Source organism: Canis lupus, chromosome 12 (genome assembly GCF_003254725.2).
Source record: "Canis lupus dingo isolate Sandy chromosome 12, ASM325472v2, whole genome shotgun sequence".
Taxonomy (NCBI): Eukaryota; Metazoa; Chordata; class Mammalia; order Carnivora; family Canidae; genus Canis; species Canis lupus.
In genome coordinates this window covers 40099900-40115375 of record NC_064254.1, presented here as the reverse complement: position 1 = coordinate 40115375, position 15476 = coordinate 40099900, and the positions used below count along the sequence as shown (strand labels likewise).

At 31.7% G+C, this 15476-nt stretch overlaps 1 protein-coding gene and 1 long non-coding RNA gene across 7 annotated transcripts in view; one reads left to right on the top strand and one right to left on the bottom strand.

Annotated features, from left to right (window-relative positions):
* Positions 1–15476, top strand: part of LOC112658599 (pleckstrin homology domain interacting protein) — a 131716-nt gene that overhangs the window by 95574 nt on the left and 20666 nt on the right. For all 5 annotated transcript variants that reach the window (XM_049092268.1, XM_025444822.3, XM_025444821.3 and 2 more), the window contains 9 exons: positions 512–631; positions 2327–2434; positions 2986–3110; positions 3238–3320; positions 6499–6610; positions 6981–7042; positions 9321–9476; positions 10706–10826; positions 13368–13493. In XM_049092268.1, the coding sequence (XP_048948225.1) occupies positions 512–631; positions 2327–2434; positions 2986–3110; positions 3238–3320; positions 6499–6610; positions 6981–7042; positions 9321–9476; positions 10706–10826; positions 13368–13493 (1013 nt within the window). The remainder of the gene's footprint in view (positions 1–511; positions 632–2326; positions 2435–2985; positions 3111–3237; positions 3321–6498; positions 6611–6980; positions 7043–9320; positions 9477–10705; positions 10827–13367; positions 13494–15476) is intronic.
* The window catches only part of LOC118350437 (uncharacterized), a 39081-nt gene continuing 32971 nt past the window's right edge, over positions 9367–15476 (bottom strand). For both annotated transcript variants that reach the window (XR_004804229.2, XR_004804228.2), the window contains exons 2-3: positions 11895–12000; positions 9367–9506 (exon numbers count right to left, since the gene is read on the bottom strand). This is a non-coding gene — a long non-coding RNA (uncharacterized LOC118350437). The remainder of the gene's footprint in view (positions 9507–11894; positions 12001–15476) is intronic.

Sequence of the window (15476 nt, the reverse complement as noted above, 5' to 3'; positions counted from 1 at the left end):
TGAGAGAGAGATTACACAGAGTTTATATTTTGGGATTTAGGAGGATATCTTGTTTACCTAGTCTTGTTCTGAATGTTGTCTGTAAAGTTTGGTTTATCTTGTTCTTTTTTTATGTGGTGATTTGGGAAGATTGAATGACTATGATGCCACTTGCTGCCATCTTCCCAGAATAAGGGTTTTTAAAACACTTAATATATACTTTTGTTCAATAATCTCCTTCACCCTTTATTTAACTACCTTTATAGTTACTTTATTTTATTGAAGATTTATTTATTTGTGAGAGAGAGAAAGCACAGCAGAGAGGGGCAGGAGAGAGTCTTACGTGGACTCCATGCTGAGCATGGAGCCTGACATGGAGCTCATGATCCTGAGCTCACATCCTGAGCCAAAACCAAGAGTCAGATGCTTAACTGAATCCACCACCCAGGCGTCTCTATAGGTGTTTTAAAGGACAGATTGAGAGATGAATACTTTTGTGATAATATTACTTTATAATGTTCTAAAATCCTAGAGATTGGCTGTAGGAGAACTAACAGAAAATGGTTTGACATTAGAAGAATGGTTACCATCAACATGGATTACAGATACTATTCCCCGAAGATGTCCATTTGTGCCACAGATGGGTGATGAGGTACTTTTAAAAACAATCTTTGTTTCTTTGAAGTATATTTAAGCTTTTTAAAATAGCTCTTGAAACTGTAAAAAACAGCAGTTTCATAAAATATCTCATTTTATATGTTTATAGCTATGTATGGAAAAAGTATAATTAGGAGGAAAGCTCTAATCTTTTTTTGAGGCCACTTGCCACTTTAAATATTGCAATAGCAAAACTATATATCGGAAGAAGATAGAAATCTTATTGGCATTTTAAAAACTAGTATTTTTTTAATAAGGCTTCTATTGCCAATTTTCTTTTTCTTTCTAAAAATAGATTTTTCATAGCATAAGGCGGCTTAAATATATGACATGTTAAGGGAAGAATGCAATTCAGCACTTTATTTAGTTTTATTTCATAAGTTATCATTTAAATACAATGTTTATAATTTATTAGATCTTTTTAAAAATGTATTGGAGTCAGAAATATTTCATTTTTAAGAAAATGTGATCGGTCATCATTTTGGACTATGTGCTTATGAATTTGAAATGGAAATGTAAGACCTTAGATCAAAATTCGTAGTCCAGCATTCATATATTATTTTATACGTAAGTGTTAAGAAACAGAGTCCTCTGGTATCCAGTAGATTGGCAGTAATAAATTAAGTATAATATGAGCTTCTTTAGCAAACCATACTAATTAGTAGTAGAAAGTAGCAAGTGACAGTTGACAGTAAAAAAAAGAAAACAAAAACAGTTTTTTTGCAAGAGTAACTAAAGAACAGCTGGAAAAAATTCTTTTAGGGCCCCTACTTAAGACTTGTAGAGACAGAACATTTCAACATTTTTGTAATTTAGTACATTGATAGAGCATGACAGATCCTTGAGCATCAAAAAGATGCTTGATTAAATTATATTTAATCTAGTCAAATTTATATTTCAAGATGACTAAATGTGTAAATCCTTATTGAATAATTTTCTTTCAAAATGTTTAAGTTGTGTTTTTAATTGTTGATGCTTAGACAAGGTCTCATTATTCAGCATTATTCCTATGAAATTTCAAACAACTCGAGTAATAGTGATATTAATAAATAGAATATAAGTATGTAGACTAATGGATATCCCAGAATATTACCAAGAACTTAATAGCATTTGTAAAAATTTTAATAGTATTTTTTTTTTTTAAAAAAAGCTCCTATTTTTTTATAGTGGTAAGAATACATAGTGTCAGACTACTACGTCAAGTACCAGTTCTATAGAATAATAATCAGGTGTCACTTAAATGTGAACTCCATAAAATGAGGATAAATACATGCTTTGCTCTCTTTGTAAGGATAAAAGATATATAAAAATAATTTTTCATTTCGGAGTTTACTGCATATGTACAAACCACTTGCTACCAAAATACATGAATGATAAGCTGATCGTGACTCCAAGTTACAACTTTTGTTATACAGCATTGGTCAACTTATTCTGAATCCAAAAATAAAACAGTGAAACAAAACCAAAAAACTGCTTATTTTATCTCTTGGTGTATAACCAAAGTAATGTTATTTAGAACACTTTGTTGATTACATGACATTTGGACAATTTGAAGAAAAGGAAAAAATATTAAAATATAAGAATTTCTTTTGAAAGGATATTAAATTCTCTCTTTGCAGTTTTAGCTGATATCTTGCATCTTGGATTAAAGGAAACATTCAAGTTTTAAAATTGTGACTTGACTTTTTAGGTTTACTACTTTCGGCAAGGACATGAAGCTTATGTTGAAATGGCCCGGAAAAATAAGATTTATAGTATCAATCCCAAAAAACAGCCATGGCATAAAATGGAACTACGGGTATGGTGTTTATTACTTAAAAAGTGCAGTTTTAGGTTATGTAGAAAATTGTATTGAATGTTCCTCTTTTCACTGTAAGAAACTGTCTCATGAAAGTACCTTTTTTAATTGAGGCTGTCCTGGAGAGTAAAAGCAATTTTCAAAGAAACAAAAGATTGAATTTATGTACTCTGATATTTTATAAGTTGGGTACGAAGTGTCAGTATAGTAAAACTTATTAGTATTGATATCTAAGGTAAACTTCATATTTGTAAAGAAGTATATCAGCCGGGGTTGAAAACTATGTAGAGGTCTTTGGAACTATATTGGAAAACTTTTATTTTAATAAAGTCTTCTCTTTTTTTTTTTAAAGTTATAATATATATAGATATTACATATTACCTATAGATAAGATTTGTTAACTATAAAGGTATAAATTCTTCAGTATATAGGTCAGTAAATTTTTGCATGCACAGAGTAATCACTATCTAGATCATTGAAATGAAAAAATGTTATTATGTTTATCAGTTTGTTTTGTGAAGATGGTTTCATATTTTCTGTATCTTTCTCAGGAACAAGAATTGATGAAAATAGTTGGCATAAAGTATGAAGTGGGATTGCCTACCCTTTGCTGCCTTAAACTTGCTTTTCTAGATCCTGATACTGGTAAACTGACTGGCGGATCATTTACCATGAAGTAAGGACTATTAAAAGAGGCGGTGGTTTCTTATTATAGATTGTTTTTCAAGATTCAGATAAATTTGAACTTCTTTTAGATATTTTTAGGTATGTGACCTAATCAGTTTGTTTCTATTTGTAATTAGATACCACGATATGCCTGATGTTATAGATTTCCTCGTTTTGAGACAACAATTTGATGATGCAAAATACAGGCGGTGGAACATAGGTAGGTCATTTATTTAGAAGGCATACGTGTTTGTTATTTTTCTTAATCTAATAAATTAATAATTATAATTGTAATTAATTATAAGTGATTTATTATTTTTAGTGATTTGGAAAAAAGATAATCAGAGAAATCTTCTTGCCATTTGTGGGAATGTTATTAGCAAAGTAAGAAGATACAGTGTCTGTTAAATACAGGTATTTAAAATACAGCTGACTCTTGAACAACACCAGGATTAGGAATGCTGATGCCCTGCATTTCAAATCCTAAAAGATTGTTTATACCTATTTCTTTAGCTGTTTCATGTGTTGAATTAAATTTTCATTTAAAAATATAACAATTCAAACTTGAAGCAAAAGATATCTTCCAATTCAAAATGTTTAATAATTTGGACTGGTACCAAAGCTAAACTGGCATTTTTCTCTTACTGACCTAATCTGTTACAGTCTTTAAACTTGTAATCAAGACTCAAAGAAACTTTAAAAATATTAAAATTTCCAAGCATTTAGGATGCATTAATTTATGTTCACATGGATGTGCAATTCATTAGAGTATTTTTTTTTTTTTAAATTTTCAAACAGGGCCACTCTTTGTCATCTTGGAGTGGGATGTGGTACATATATGGCATATTTGGTTTGAAAAAGCACATCAGTTGATATGCCAGTCCATCTCTCCTGCAATGCCATTGGAAGGCATTGGCATGGTGATTTGTCTTGTTTGGTCTTGGTAAACTTAGAAATTTACGTGTGTGCTCTGAAAAGAAAATTTAGAGAAATGCAAGTTATCAAAGTTAGAGACATGGGAGTTACCAAAAAGAATTTACATTCCATATAAATTCCATTACACCATATTTCTGGAAGCTTTGAAAGATGTTTCTGTCAAATAAGGGAACAAACCATGGAAGGGAAAGACATGGATCCCTCTAGGAAACAGGAAATCCAGAACAGGAAAGAGCCAAAATGAATTCTGAATAATAGTCAATAGAAGTCTCAGGATAGCATCTGCATAGCAAGTCTAGATGACCAGTTCAGAAGAGCAAAGTCTTCAGGAAAGAAAGAAAATGGAACTGATGAATTATCTAATGTTTGACTTCATTGGAGAGTATATTGAAGAATGTTTTATAGTTTAAGCTGTTAGACTTAATTGTACATTCAAAGAAAACAAACCACACACAAAAAATGAAGCAATCATACAAAATTATAGAAGAAAGCAACTGTGTACTGTTTGGCTCCGTAGCAAACAATAAATAGTCATGATAAAAACCATACAGATTTTAAAAATACATATAATTACATAAAATTATATGGAGAGATCGATATTTAATGTCTGAAATTGGTGAGTGAAGAAATATCTGACTAATTATTATTCAGAAATCTAAGTAAATTCAAGAAGTAGTTACACAAGTTAAAGATGTTTTTCTTGGTTTTGATTATAAGCCTTTGGTACACTTTTTAAATTATTTGCATTTGTTACTGAAAATTTTATTTTTTAAGGACATCTGCTGACATAAATTGCAGAATAAATATTAATAGTCAGAGTCCAAGAATATTCCAGAAATGAGCTAAGTAAAGAAATATGGCAAGCATTAGACATATTGAAGAGATATTTCAAATGGATGTATGTTGGAATTTTCTCATCTGTATCATAGCTGCTTTTTTCTCCCTAAATTTATAGATTAATAATTTCTTCTCAAGTTAATAGTACTTAGTCTTTTATTTCTGAGGAAATCTACATCTACCTACTGATAGCCATTTAAAATGTTTAGAAATGTTTAAAGCTTACTCTGGATGGTGTACTCTGTTCCCTGCTGGATTTCATTGTTAATCTTTCTATAGTATTGTTTGTGGTTAGGCATACATTACCCAGTTCTTCTTCTTTAGCATAATGTCATTAGTGTATATAGGATCATAAAAAATAGCTCTTTGAAACTCATCATTATGTTTAAAGTTGTGGTAGTTTCAAGAATGCTGTTTATTAATTTTATGGTAGCTTCTCACTAAGCTCAGTGTCACTAATATGTATCTGAAGAGCGGTTAGAGACTACCTGGTAATAGATCATGTTTCCTTCTTAACATTGGCTGTTAGAATGCTTGAATCTAAATTTGGGGCCTAATGCATATCATTCAGAGTTAAATAGAACTCAACAACATGCAGTTGGGTTCTATTATCTTATTCCTGACTCCAACGTACCTTTTTGTCATTAAATTTTTTTTTTAATTTTTAAATTCATTTTATGCTATATATCCCTCTAAACTTTTACATCTTTTTTGGTAAAAAATTAGAATATAAACAAATACTTTTCTCTTTATGGTTTGAAAATGAAACTCAGATGAGTTCTAAAATAACTGATTTGTTCAAAGTCACACAGATGAGTTATTTGAACTTAGGTCTTCCAGACTCTAACTATGCTTACCAGGAGAAAAATCACTCTCTACTCTGAAAGCTAAGGAAGAGGAAAAAGTGGCAGAAAGGAAGAGAGTGATACACAGTATTCATATGACACGAGGGAAGCTGAGAAGATGGTTAGTTAATTAGGGTCTTTAGGGAAAGCAGTTTTAGTGACATGATAATAGCTGAATGTAATTGTGTAAGGAAAGGAACAGGAGTGTTGTCTATTTTACAAAGATTAGTTTTTTCCTTTTTACTTGTTTTTACAGAAAAGAGAAAGTGAATGTATAAATATTACACCTTCAAGATGATTGACATGAAGGAAGGCAGGTTGGGTGTTTTGTTTTTATTGTTTCTAGGCTAGAGTCTTGATTGTTGGAGTGACTTGCCTAAAGAAAGCAAGAAATTAAAGACAGACTATAAATACTTGTTGGGCAGAAATTATCTAAACTATTTCTTTTTTGAATGAAGACTTTGGGCATAATCCTAATGATGAACTTAAAATTCCAGATTGGTAAAAATGCTTAACATAAGAGTGAATTTCTCCTGACCCTAATCAAATGTACGAAATGGTACTGGAAACTGGTAAGTCACACTGGTGTGTTTATTAAATAACTTTTTCCCTCAATGTTGCTGATTTTATTTATTTATTTTAGAGTGTGTAGGTCACTTTTATGTGATTTTTGAAATTATACAGGTAATTTAAGTATCTTAAAGGTATGTTTTGGAAGAAAGGAGTAACAGCAGTAGCAGTACATTTCAGAGTAATGAGATGGCTTTTATTCTTGTCTAGGTGACCGTTTCAGATCAGTCATAGATGATGCTTGGTGGTTTGGAACAATTGAAAGCCAGGAACCTCTTCAGCCTGAGTACCCTGATAGTTTGTTTCAGTGCTATAACGTTTGGTAAGGGAGTGTTTGTTGTATTTTAGTTCAGCTTGAGTTGCCTTTTTTTTTAAGGGAGGAAAGAGGAGGGATGGGGGAGAAAGAGAGAGAGAGAATCTTAAGCAGATTCCAGGCCCAGTGAGGAGCCCAAAATGGTGCTCAATCTCAAGACTCTGAGATCATGACCTGAGCTGAAATGAAGAGTTGGACTCTTAACTGACTGAACCACCCAGACACCCCCAGCTTGAATTACTTTTAATGTTTTCCTTATCTGTTAATAATGTGACAGATACTTCTTTTAAACACTTGCACTTATTTTTAAAATGTGATTTTATAAACTTAAAACACAATATTTAGATTTTTTTAACATAGGGATTTTTCTTCCTTTAAGCTGGGACAATGGAGATACAGAAAAGATGAGTCCTTGGGATATGGAGCTTATTCCTAACAATGGTAAGTGTATATTAGGCTTTTTGTGTTACAAAATTAATTTCTTAAATAAAGAATGTGATTTGCTGACTTGCTACTGCATAGGGTTATGAATATCCTATAGAAAATATTCAGTGTTACATATTGCATACCTGTTACGGACTGGATTGTAGGTAGGAGCATAGCAGTAATAAACAAGATAAACATAATCTTTGTCCCACTTGGAATTTATAGTCTATCAGGAAAGATCAAAATTAGTTAACTATAGCAATATATGAAAATGTTTTGCTAATAGTTGTTTGCTCCTAGAAGTTGAACAACACTTGGAAGCAGATTTTTTTGTAACTTCAGAACACTTTAAGAGTAAAGCATAATATTAAAGAGTTGAGGCTTTTGAGTGTTACATAGGTTCATACCCTATCACTGCCATCTTCTACCTATGTCATCTTGGCAAGTTCCTTAAATCACTCAAAGCTTCAGATTTTTAGGACTTCAATCTTTGAAATTCTGTCAGCTAATACTTTACAGGGCTTCTGTGAGAATTAAATGGCATCATGTGCTTATAGTGCTTATTTTAGAGCCTGACACATGTAATAGTCTCCGTGAGTGGATAGTTTACTAATAATAATAACTGTCTTCTTGCATATGGCCTGATATATTGCTTAGGACTTAGGAGTTAGCCTTAGGCAGTAAGTAGACATCTTCATGGAACTGAGAAAAGGCCAGTGTGGCTGAAAACTGCAGATTGCATTTTCCTTCTTATCCAGTGCCCATTTTTGTTTCTATTTTATAAAAAAAATACAGCATGCACATTGGCATATTCATGAAGAAATAAAAGGATATATATTCCAGAATATTAATAATGATTATTTATGAAGGATGGGAATATAAGGACTTCAACAAATTATTTTTTACATTATTTTTTGTTTTTTGGTTTTCTATAATATATCCCTTTTCCTGTCAGGTAAGAATATAGCCTTTAATAAACAAAAAGGAAATAGATCTTGTGACATAATAGAAATAATCATTAATAATGGAGTTGCTCACTAGTTTTTATATTCTAAAAAGTCAAAAGATAACTTGGAAGAGTTAAACCGAATCAGGTAAACCTTAGAAATGAGAAAAAAGACATGCTGATATTATCTAAGATTAGTTCTTTCTAGAAGTTACCACTTTGAAAATTTAATACCAATAACATATTTTTCATCTCACTGCTAAATTAGAACTGTTTGAAACTATAAAATATCTTAAATAACTTGTAATGAGGGCAGCCTGGGTGGCTCAGCGGTTTAGTGCCGCCTTCAGGGTGTGATCCTGAAGACCTGGGATCTAGTCCCACGTCAGGCTCCCTGCATGGAGCCTGCTTCTCCCTCTGCCTGTGCCTCTCATGAATAAATAAAGTCTTTAAATAACTTGTAATGATGCTACATGGATTATCTTTTGATTTTTCTCTTTTTGTAAGTTTGAGGTTGTAGTCACATGGGACTACTATATATGAGAGAAATGAAGCTAGTCAGTGTTGTAATGCATGGGGTATTTCTTGAAATGAATTAGTGACATTAATATACTGTTTGTTTCCTACCTAAATATATACATTTGTGAAGGGGGTGATTTTTGTTGTTTTTGTTCTGTCTGGATACATACATGTGTGCATCAGTGGGGTTTTATTACATTGTGTGAGGAATTTTGTATACAAATAGGAGCATATTTTTCCAATATTTCTTATGAAGTCTAGTTCAGAGGAAAAGTTGGTTGGCAGATTTGTAGGTTTTATGTCACCACCACCCCCTAGTTTATGCAGAAAGCATACCATCATAATTTAAAAGCAACAAGCATATGAATCATCTGTTAGTGTTCATAATTCTCTTTGTTCAAAATAAGGCTTTGATCAAAGTATTTGTGAAAAACACCACTTTAGTTCAGTTTCACCTTGTGTATGTTTTATTAAAATAAATATGGAGATTATATTATGAAATGATTTAGAAAACTTTTAATTTGCATCATTTATAGAAATACTTTGTCCCATATCTGAAACTGATAGTAGAGCACGTTGTCAGGTATAATTTTGTAGAAGTAATTATATGCTCATCTAGAGAATTATTAATAAAATTAGTGTTTTAGAAAATGTTACTGACCCTTGAAACATACTTTTCTTTAATGAAAATACAGAACATACTTAACCAAATCTTTACAAAATCACACTTTAGTTTTTCTGACAACATCAACTATACTTTCTAGAGATAACCTAAATATTAGCAAAAATCGCGTATATTCACTAAATCTGCTTTTCTGTGTATTTCAGCTGTATTTCCTGAAGAACTGGGTACTAGTGTTCCTTTAACTGATGTTGAATGCAGATCATTGATCTATAAACCTCTTGATGGAGAATGGGGTTCCAATCCCAGGGATGAAGAATGTGAAAGAATTGTTGCAGGAATAAATCAGTTGATGACACTAGGTAAATAATAACACAGGAATACAGAAGAAGCTGGCAGAAAGCAAACTAAAGGAGAAATGTTATTCAAATAAAAAAAAAATTTCCATAATATCATGTCCATAGTTTTCAAACATTTTTAAGTGGAATTTTTTTTTTTTTTAAATGAGATCTTACTTAGGACTTGGGTATCTAGAACAGTTAAAGATGGGGTTGCTCTAGTTGAATTTTAGAGTGAGGGCTCCCAGAAATGCCAGGGGTACCTGTGAAAAATCTGGATCCTCCGGAACCTATTTTGAAATCCCTCAACATATATATAAGCTGACATGATGTGAATTGGGAGGGGAGGGTTAAAAGCTGAATTACAATTATATGGATAGCTGTATCAGTTCTCCTCTTAACTTTATGAATGTTTATACAAGGGAATACTTGGGAGGGAAGAGAATACTGAACAGCTTTGTCTCATTTAAAAAAAAAAAAAAGAAAGAAAAAAAACAATGACCACAAAACTTTTGGCTGTCTGAATCATGGGCTTCCAAAACAACTGTCTAGTGTGGTGGTTTTTAGCAACCCTCTACAGTAAGGAATCAATCGTCAAAGAGGGAAAAATTATCATGAATAAGAAGTGGTAAAGACACTGGAGACACATATTGGATGATATTTCATCTGAAGTCTTTGACATGGCAACACTTTAAATAGTATCATAAATAGAATCTTAAATACTGTTTGTGAATGAGCAAAAAATGGAGAGTGATCTTTGCCAGGTTTTAGATTTTTACCATTTTACTGTGTGCCATTTGGTCAGTGACATTGAGTCAAAGACTTCTGGATCTTTTTCTTCTTCTGAGTACTTGCCTGATACTTCAAAGAATTAAGCTGTTAAGTAAAATAAGATTGTAACTTTTGAGAAAGACAGGTTACATTTGAATGGAATGTGTTATAGTGTTGCTGACAGAATGTCAAAAACCTAGATTCAGGAATGGCCAGGTTTTAAGTGTAGAAATGTATGTTACTTAGTAGGTCAGATTTATATATTATCTGTCATTTCTCTTCTTCTAAGGAATCTGAATAACAAACATCCCAAGAATTTTGCGGTGTAAATGTACACATTGGAAGCAGTAAACTAGCTAAATTGTATTTTCTGTGAAAAGACCATGGCAATCTAATGGTTATGTGGATCAGAATTGGTCTTAAGCAGAATTATCTGAAGTATTTTAAACAAAAAATAAACATAAACTATTTTTTTATTCTAGATATTGCATCAGCATTTGTGGCCCCTGTGGATCTACAAGCCTATCCCATGTATTGCACTGTAGTGGCATATCCTACGGATTTAAGTACAATTAAACAAAGGCTGGAAAACAGGTTTTACAGGTTAGAACCCATTTGCTATAGCCACTACCAAAAGAGAAATAAATGATCCTTGAACATTTCTTGAACTTTAATGTGTGTATAAATCACCTGAGGATTTCTTTTTTTTAATACATTCTCTGGTACAGTAATTTTTGTAGGATTTGAGGGAACTAACAAGTTCCCTGGATGCTGATGCTGCTGGCCTGTAGGCTTGAAACACTATTCAGAGTTTTTTCTTGTTACTAATACAAGTTGGTGCTCACTGTCTTTATATGTAATTTATAAGGCAAGCCAGAGTATCTCATTTTCTCCTACACATCACATTGAAATATTTGTTCATGAATTTTTTTCATAGAATAATATTAAAAAGTTGTATATTTTTCCTTATTTTGCTTATATTTAACTTATAAGTACTTGAAATTAGAAAAATTCAGGATATTTTTCATAGTTGTTTAGCTTGAAATACAGAGTTAGAAAAGACCTAATTTTAATTAATTTGCATCTTCTTCTAGTTAACAATTTTAGTAAACATTCAGTTCTAATCTTGGGCAGGCATTGTAGTTTTATTGCCTGGAATGTCTTTACAGAAAAGTGAATTTAAGTCTGTACTTTTCATGTAATGAAATCATACTTCCCAGGTTTTATGACTTTTGCTTAGAAGACTAACACTTATTTATGTATTTATCTATTTATTAGACAGCAAAGGTGCAAGTGGTAGAGAGGGATAGAGAGAATCTGAGGCAGATTCCAAACCTAGTGGGGAGCCCAACTCCAGGGCTCTGTCTCACAACCCTGAGATCATGACCTAAGCTGAAACCTAGAAGTTGGACACTTAACCAACTGAGCCACGTAGGCACCTCACAACATTTTAATTTAAATGCATTAAAAAATTTATTTTTGTAGCTAGTTTTGTATTAATGCAGTTCTTTACATTATATCATTCATTTTAACTTAGGGAAATTTTTATTCATATTTTGTATTTTTTAATATAAAGAGTGCCTTTGGTGTTTTAATTACTTAAGTTATAATTCTAATTTGATACTTTGTGTATCTCGCACGGAAAACACCATTTATTATTCCGTAACTTACTGAAGCAGTGGTTCTCAACAAAAGCATTACTGATATTTGAGGCTGGAAAACTCTTCATTGTGAGGGGCTGTCCTTGCCTCTAGCCATGAGGTGCCAATAGCAGCTCCTATTGTAAAAAAGACAGATGTCTTTAAACGTCGCCAAATACGAGGTAAAATTACTCACCCAGAATCACCAAGAGCCACTGGAATAAAGGAAACTAAAATGTTATATTTCAGGTTCTAAAGATTTTTTTGATCTTGGTTAGGTGTTTCTGCTCTTGCTTTATTGATATTTGTCAAAAGCATAGAGATGAGAAAATCACTATGTTCTGTGCCTCCCAGCCATCTTACCTTCATAGTATACTTCTTTACATTTATTTCAATAGAACCACGTTAGAAATTTAAAAGAAAATGGAAAATTAGCTGCATCCTTCCTTTTCCCCAGACCCCTAAATTGCTAAGCCATAGGAATTGGACTTAGTGCCTCAGAGATGCAACAAGGTAGGGGAAAGTAATGAGAAAGTTGTTAATACACAGTAATTGTTGGACTGCAGCTACCAAGATAAGCTTCTGACATCTCCCACTATTGTTGTAAATGTACTTTCTCATAGAAATAACTGTTCAGCATGGTTAACTGTTAAGATGTATGATATTTCAGGGTACTTTACAGCTTAAACAGGCTTTTTTGGATTTGCTTAGCTTAGTAGCCAATTTAAGAAAAAACCTGAGAACACAATCCTTACATAAATTAGAAACTGCTTATTTTTGAAGTTGATAATAAAGACTCAAATTATGTTCTTATTTAATGAAACGAGGTCTTCATATGCTTTTTCACTATTTGAAGCTTTTTTGTTTTTCCTTTACTCATTGGCTTCAGATTTCTTGCCGTTTGTGATTTTCCTCTCTGATACTTTGGGTTCAGTCTCTTGTTATACTGCTACTATCAATTTACCCTGCTTGACTTTAATCTAAAACCTTATTTTACACAGTTTTCTATGGAGTGCCCTGACGATGCTTGTTGATTCTATTATTAGAATAAATAAAACTTGTGATGCTATTTGAAATCATAGAACTTTCTGTATACTTCCATATCCATAATTGTATATATTTTTTAAATTACAATTGTTGTATTTCTTTTTACACATCAATATCAGTAATATTTTCTGAGTATTTTCTTCCTTGTTATTTAAAGTGGGACCACATAGTGAATGATACTCTAGAAGTCACTCCAGAAGTTTGTCTTTACTTTCATAAAGATGGCACTGTTAATAATCTAGTGTGTCTAATCTAGTTTGTCATTTTCTATGCAAATACACAATGTTGCTACTCTTCTATTTCTTCTAACACAAATGAGGTTCTATATTTTCTTAAATTTTAAGTTGTGAGTTTTGTGATTGGATAAGACTACAGTCGAAAGAATGCCTGGTTTTAAATTGTGCACAAATATTTCTAAATATAATGAGGTTAAGACTAAATGTTTTGTTTGTTTAAGGCGGGTTTCTTCCCTAATGTGGGAAGTTCGATACATAGAGCATAATACACGGACGTTTAATGAGCCTGGAAGCCCTATTGTGAAATCTGCTAAGTTTGTGACTGATCTTCTTCTACATTTTATAAAGTGAGTTTTTTCCATACTTATTTATTGTATTGTATTTTATTGTATTTTAATTATTGTAATACTGTATCTCATTATTTTAAGATGTAAAATGCAATTATTTATATATGTAATGTCACATGCTGTGCTGTAAACTAGTTCCATTCAATATAGAAAGCATATAATTTAGTTCATTGGTTAATATTAATTAGGAAATCACAAAAGTTGTGTTACACTTGTATTCTGCAGTTAATATTTTAAAAATGGATCCTTCTTTAAATCCAACTTTGGACAATAATATTAAGGGTTTTACCTGTTATGTTTTACCTAAAACAATTCTTCTAAGCCGAATAATAATCATACAGGTAGGAGATACCACTATCGAATTAACAGTTAAGGAAGCTGTTTTGGAGGTTTACATGTTTAATTTTTGCAGTGAGTGAGTGTCTTCCATCTAAGAATTTTTCATCTTAACATTATATTGCCCCTGACAATATACTACAGCTATTTAAGGGAGCAGCACTTTTATTTTTCATCTTAGGAATTTTATATAGCCATAGAATGAATTGAACTTTCTAAACGAAAACCAGAGGAATGACTCCTGTTTTATATAAAATGCTACTCTTGAGTTCATATTAAGGTTATATATATTGGTTAATTTTTTCCGGTAAAGAGGAAAGAATATATTTTATAATTTAAATTTAAATACTCAGCTGCTATCAGCTTTCATTTTCACATGAAGGGATTATTGAAGCTTTTTAAAAAACACCTCCAGCTTCATTCTCATTACTCAGAATAATCATAGGGCCCCTTTTTGTAGTATTAGAGGGTTTTTTTGTTAAGGAATATAGGTAGTTTCAATATAAGAAAATACCAAAGAAAAGGAGTACAGTGAATATTATTTCCTACCCTCCCCCTGATTCTCCAAAGAAACCTTCCAAATGGTTTGGGGGGGCTATTTCTACTATACTTGAGCTGCTTCTCCCTCATAAAATTGGTAATTAAGAATTAGTTATCCTTGGAAGATAGATTGTTCATATAACTTAGTTATAGTGGCTTATAATATTTTAACTATAAAGTTTATAGTGTATAATTTTGTATTATATGTATATATGTTTCTTTTTCCAAAAAGATAGGCATTAATAGTATCCCATGATACATAAATACATGCTTTAGTGAAATAACTAGTCTATAAAATTGTATTTCTTTCAAATGTTATTTTGAAATACCTTATAAGAATAAGTTAATATTTAAAGCATTTATATTATATATATCTAAAAATAAATCCCTGGCATTTCTTAAATTTGTTTATACATTTTTAGCTGACAGTAATTTTCAGATGTTAGGTAGATCTTGAAATTTTGATTATTCTGTTTTCTTAACGGAGTTATTTCATCAAATTTCAAGCAATAGAATACATAATGAGGTGATGTGAGACATACTTGAGGTAGAAAGAAATGCATATTTACCCTCTTAATATAATTTCATAGATAATTTTTTCCTTATATTCTAGTTACTTCAAGTTTAACAAGAGAGTCTATATGAAAGTTTAGATGAGAATTACTTCTGGCTTATGACAATGTGGTTTTAGGTACAGAGGAGAAGTGTGTTAGGATGTTATGGACACGGTAGATATTGATATATTTAGGAGAAGTTAGATGAAAAGAAAGCCATTCTAGGGATAAGGAGTGGCATGAGGTAGGAAATTAAAGTGTTCTTAAGGGAATTAAGCAGTTTAAATCAGGTGAAGTAGAGAGTACCTGAGCAGAAGTAATAGGGATACAATGCTATAAACACAAGTTTGAGCCAGATCATGGAAGGCCTTGAATGCATTTCTAATCTTAATTGATAGAGAAGAGACAAAACCATAAATAGATTGATTGCTACAGCTAACCAACTAAGAGGTGATGAGAGTTTAATTTATGGAAATGGAAAAGAGGCAGAGGCCAAGAGATTTTGAAGATAGAATCTCAGAATTTGGCCAGTAATTGGTTTATAATGAGGCAA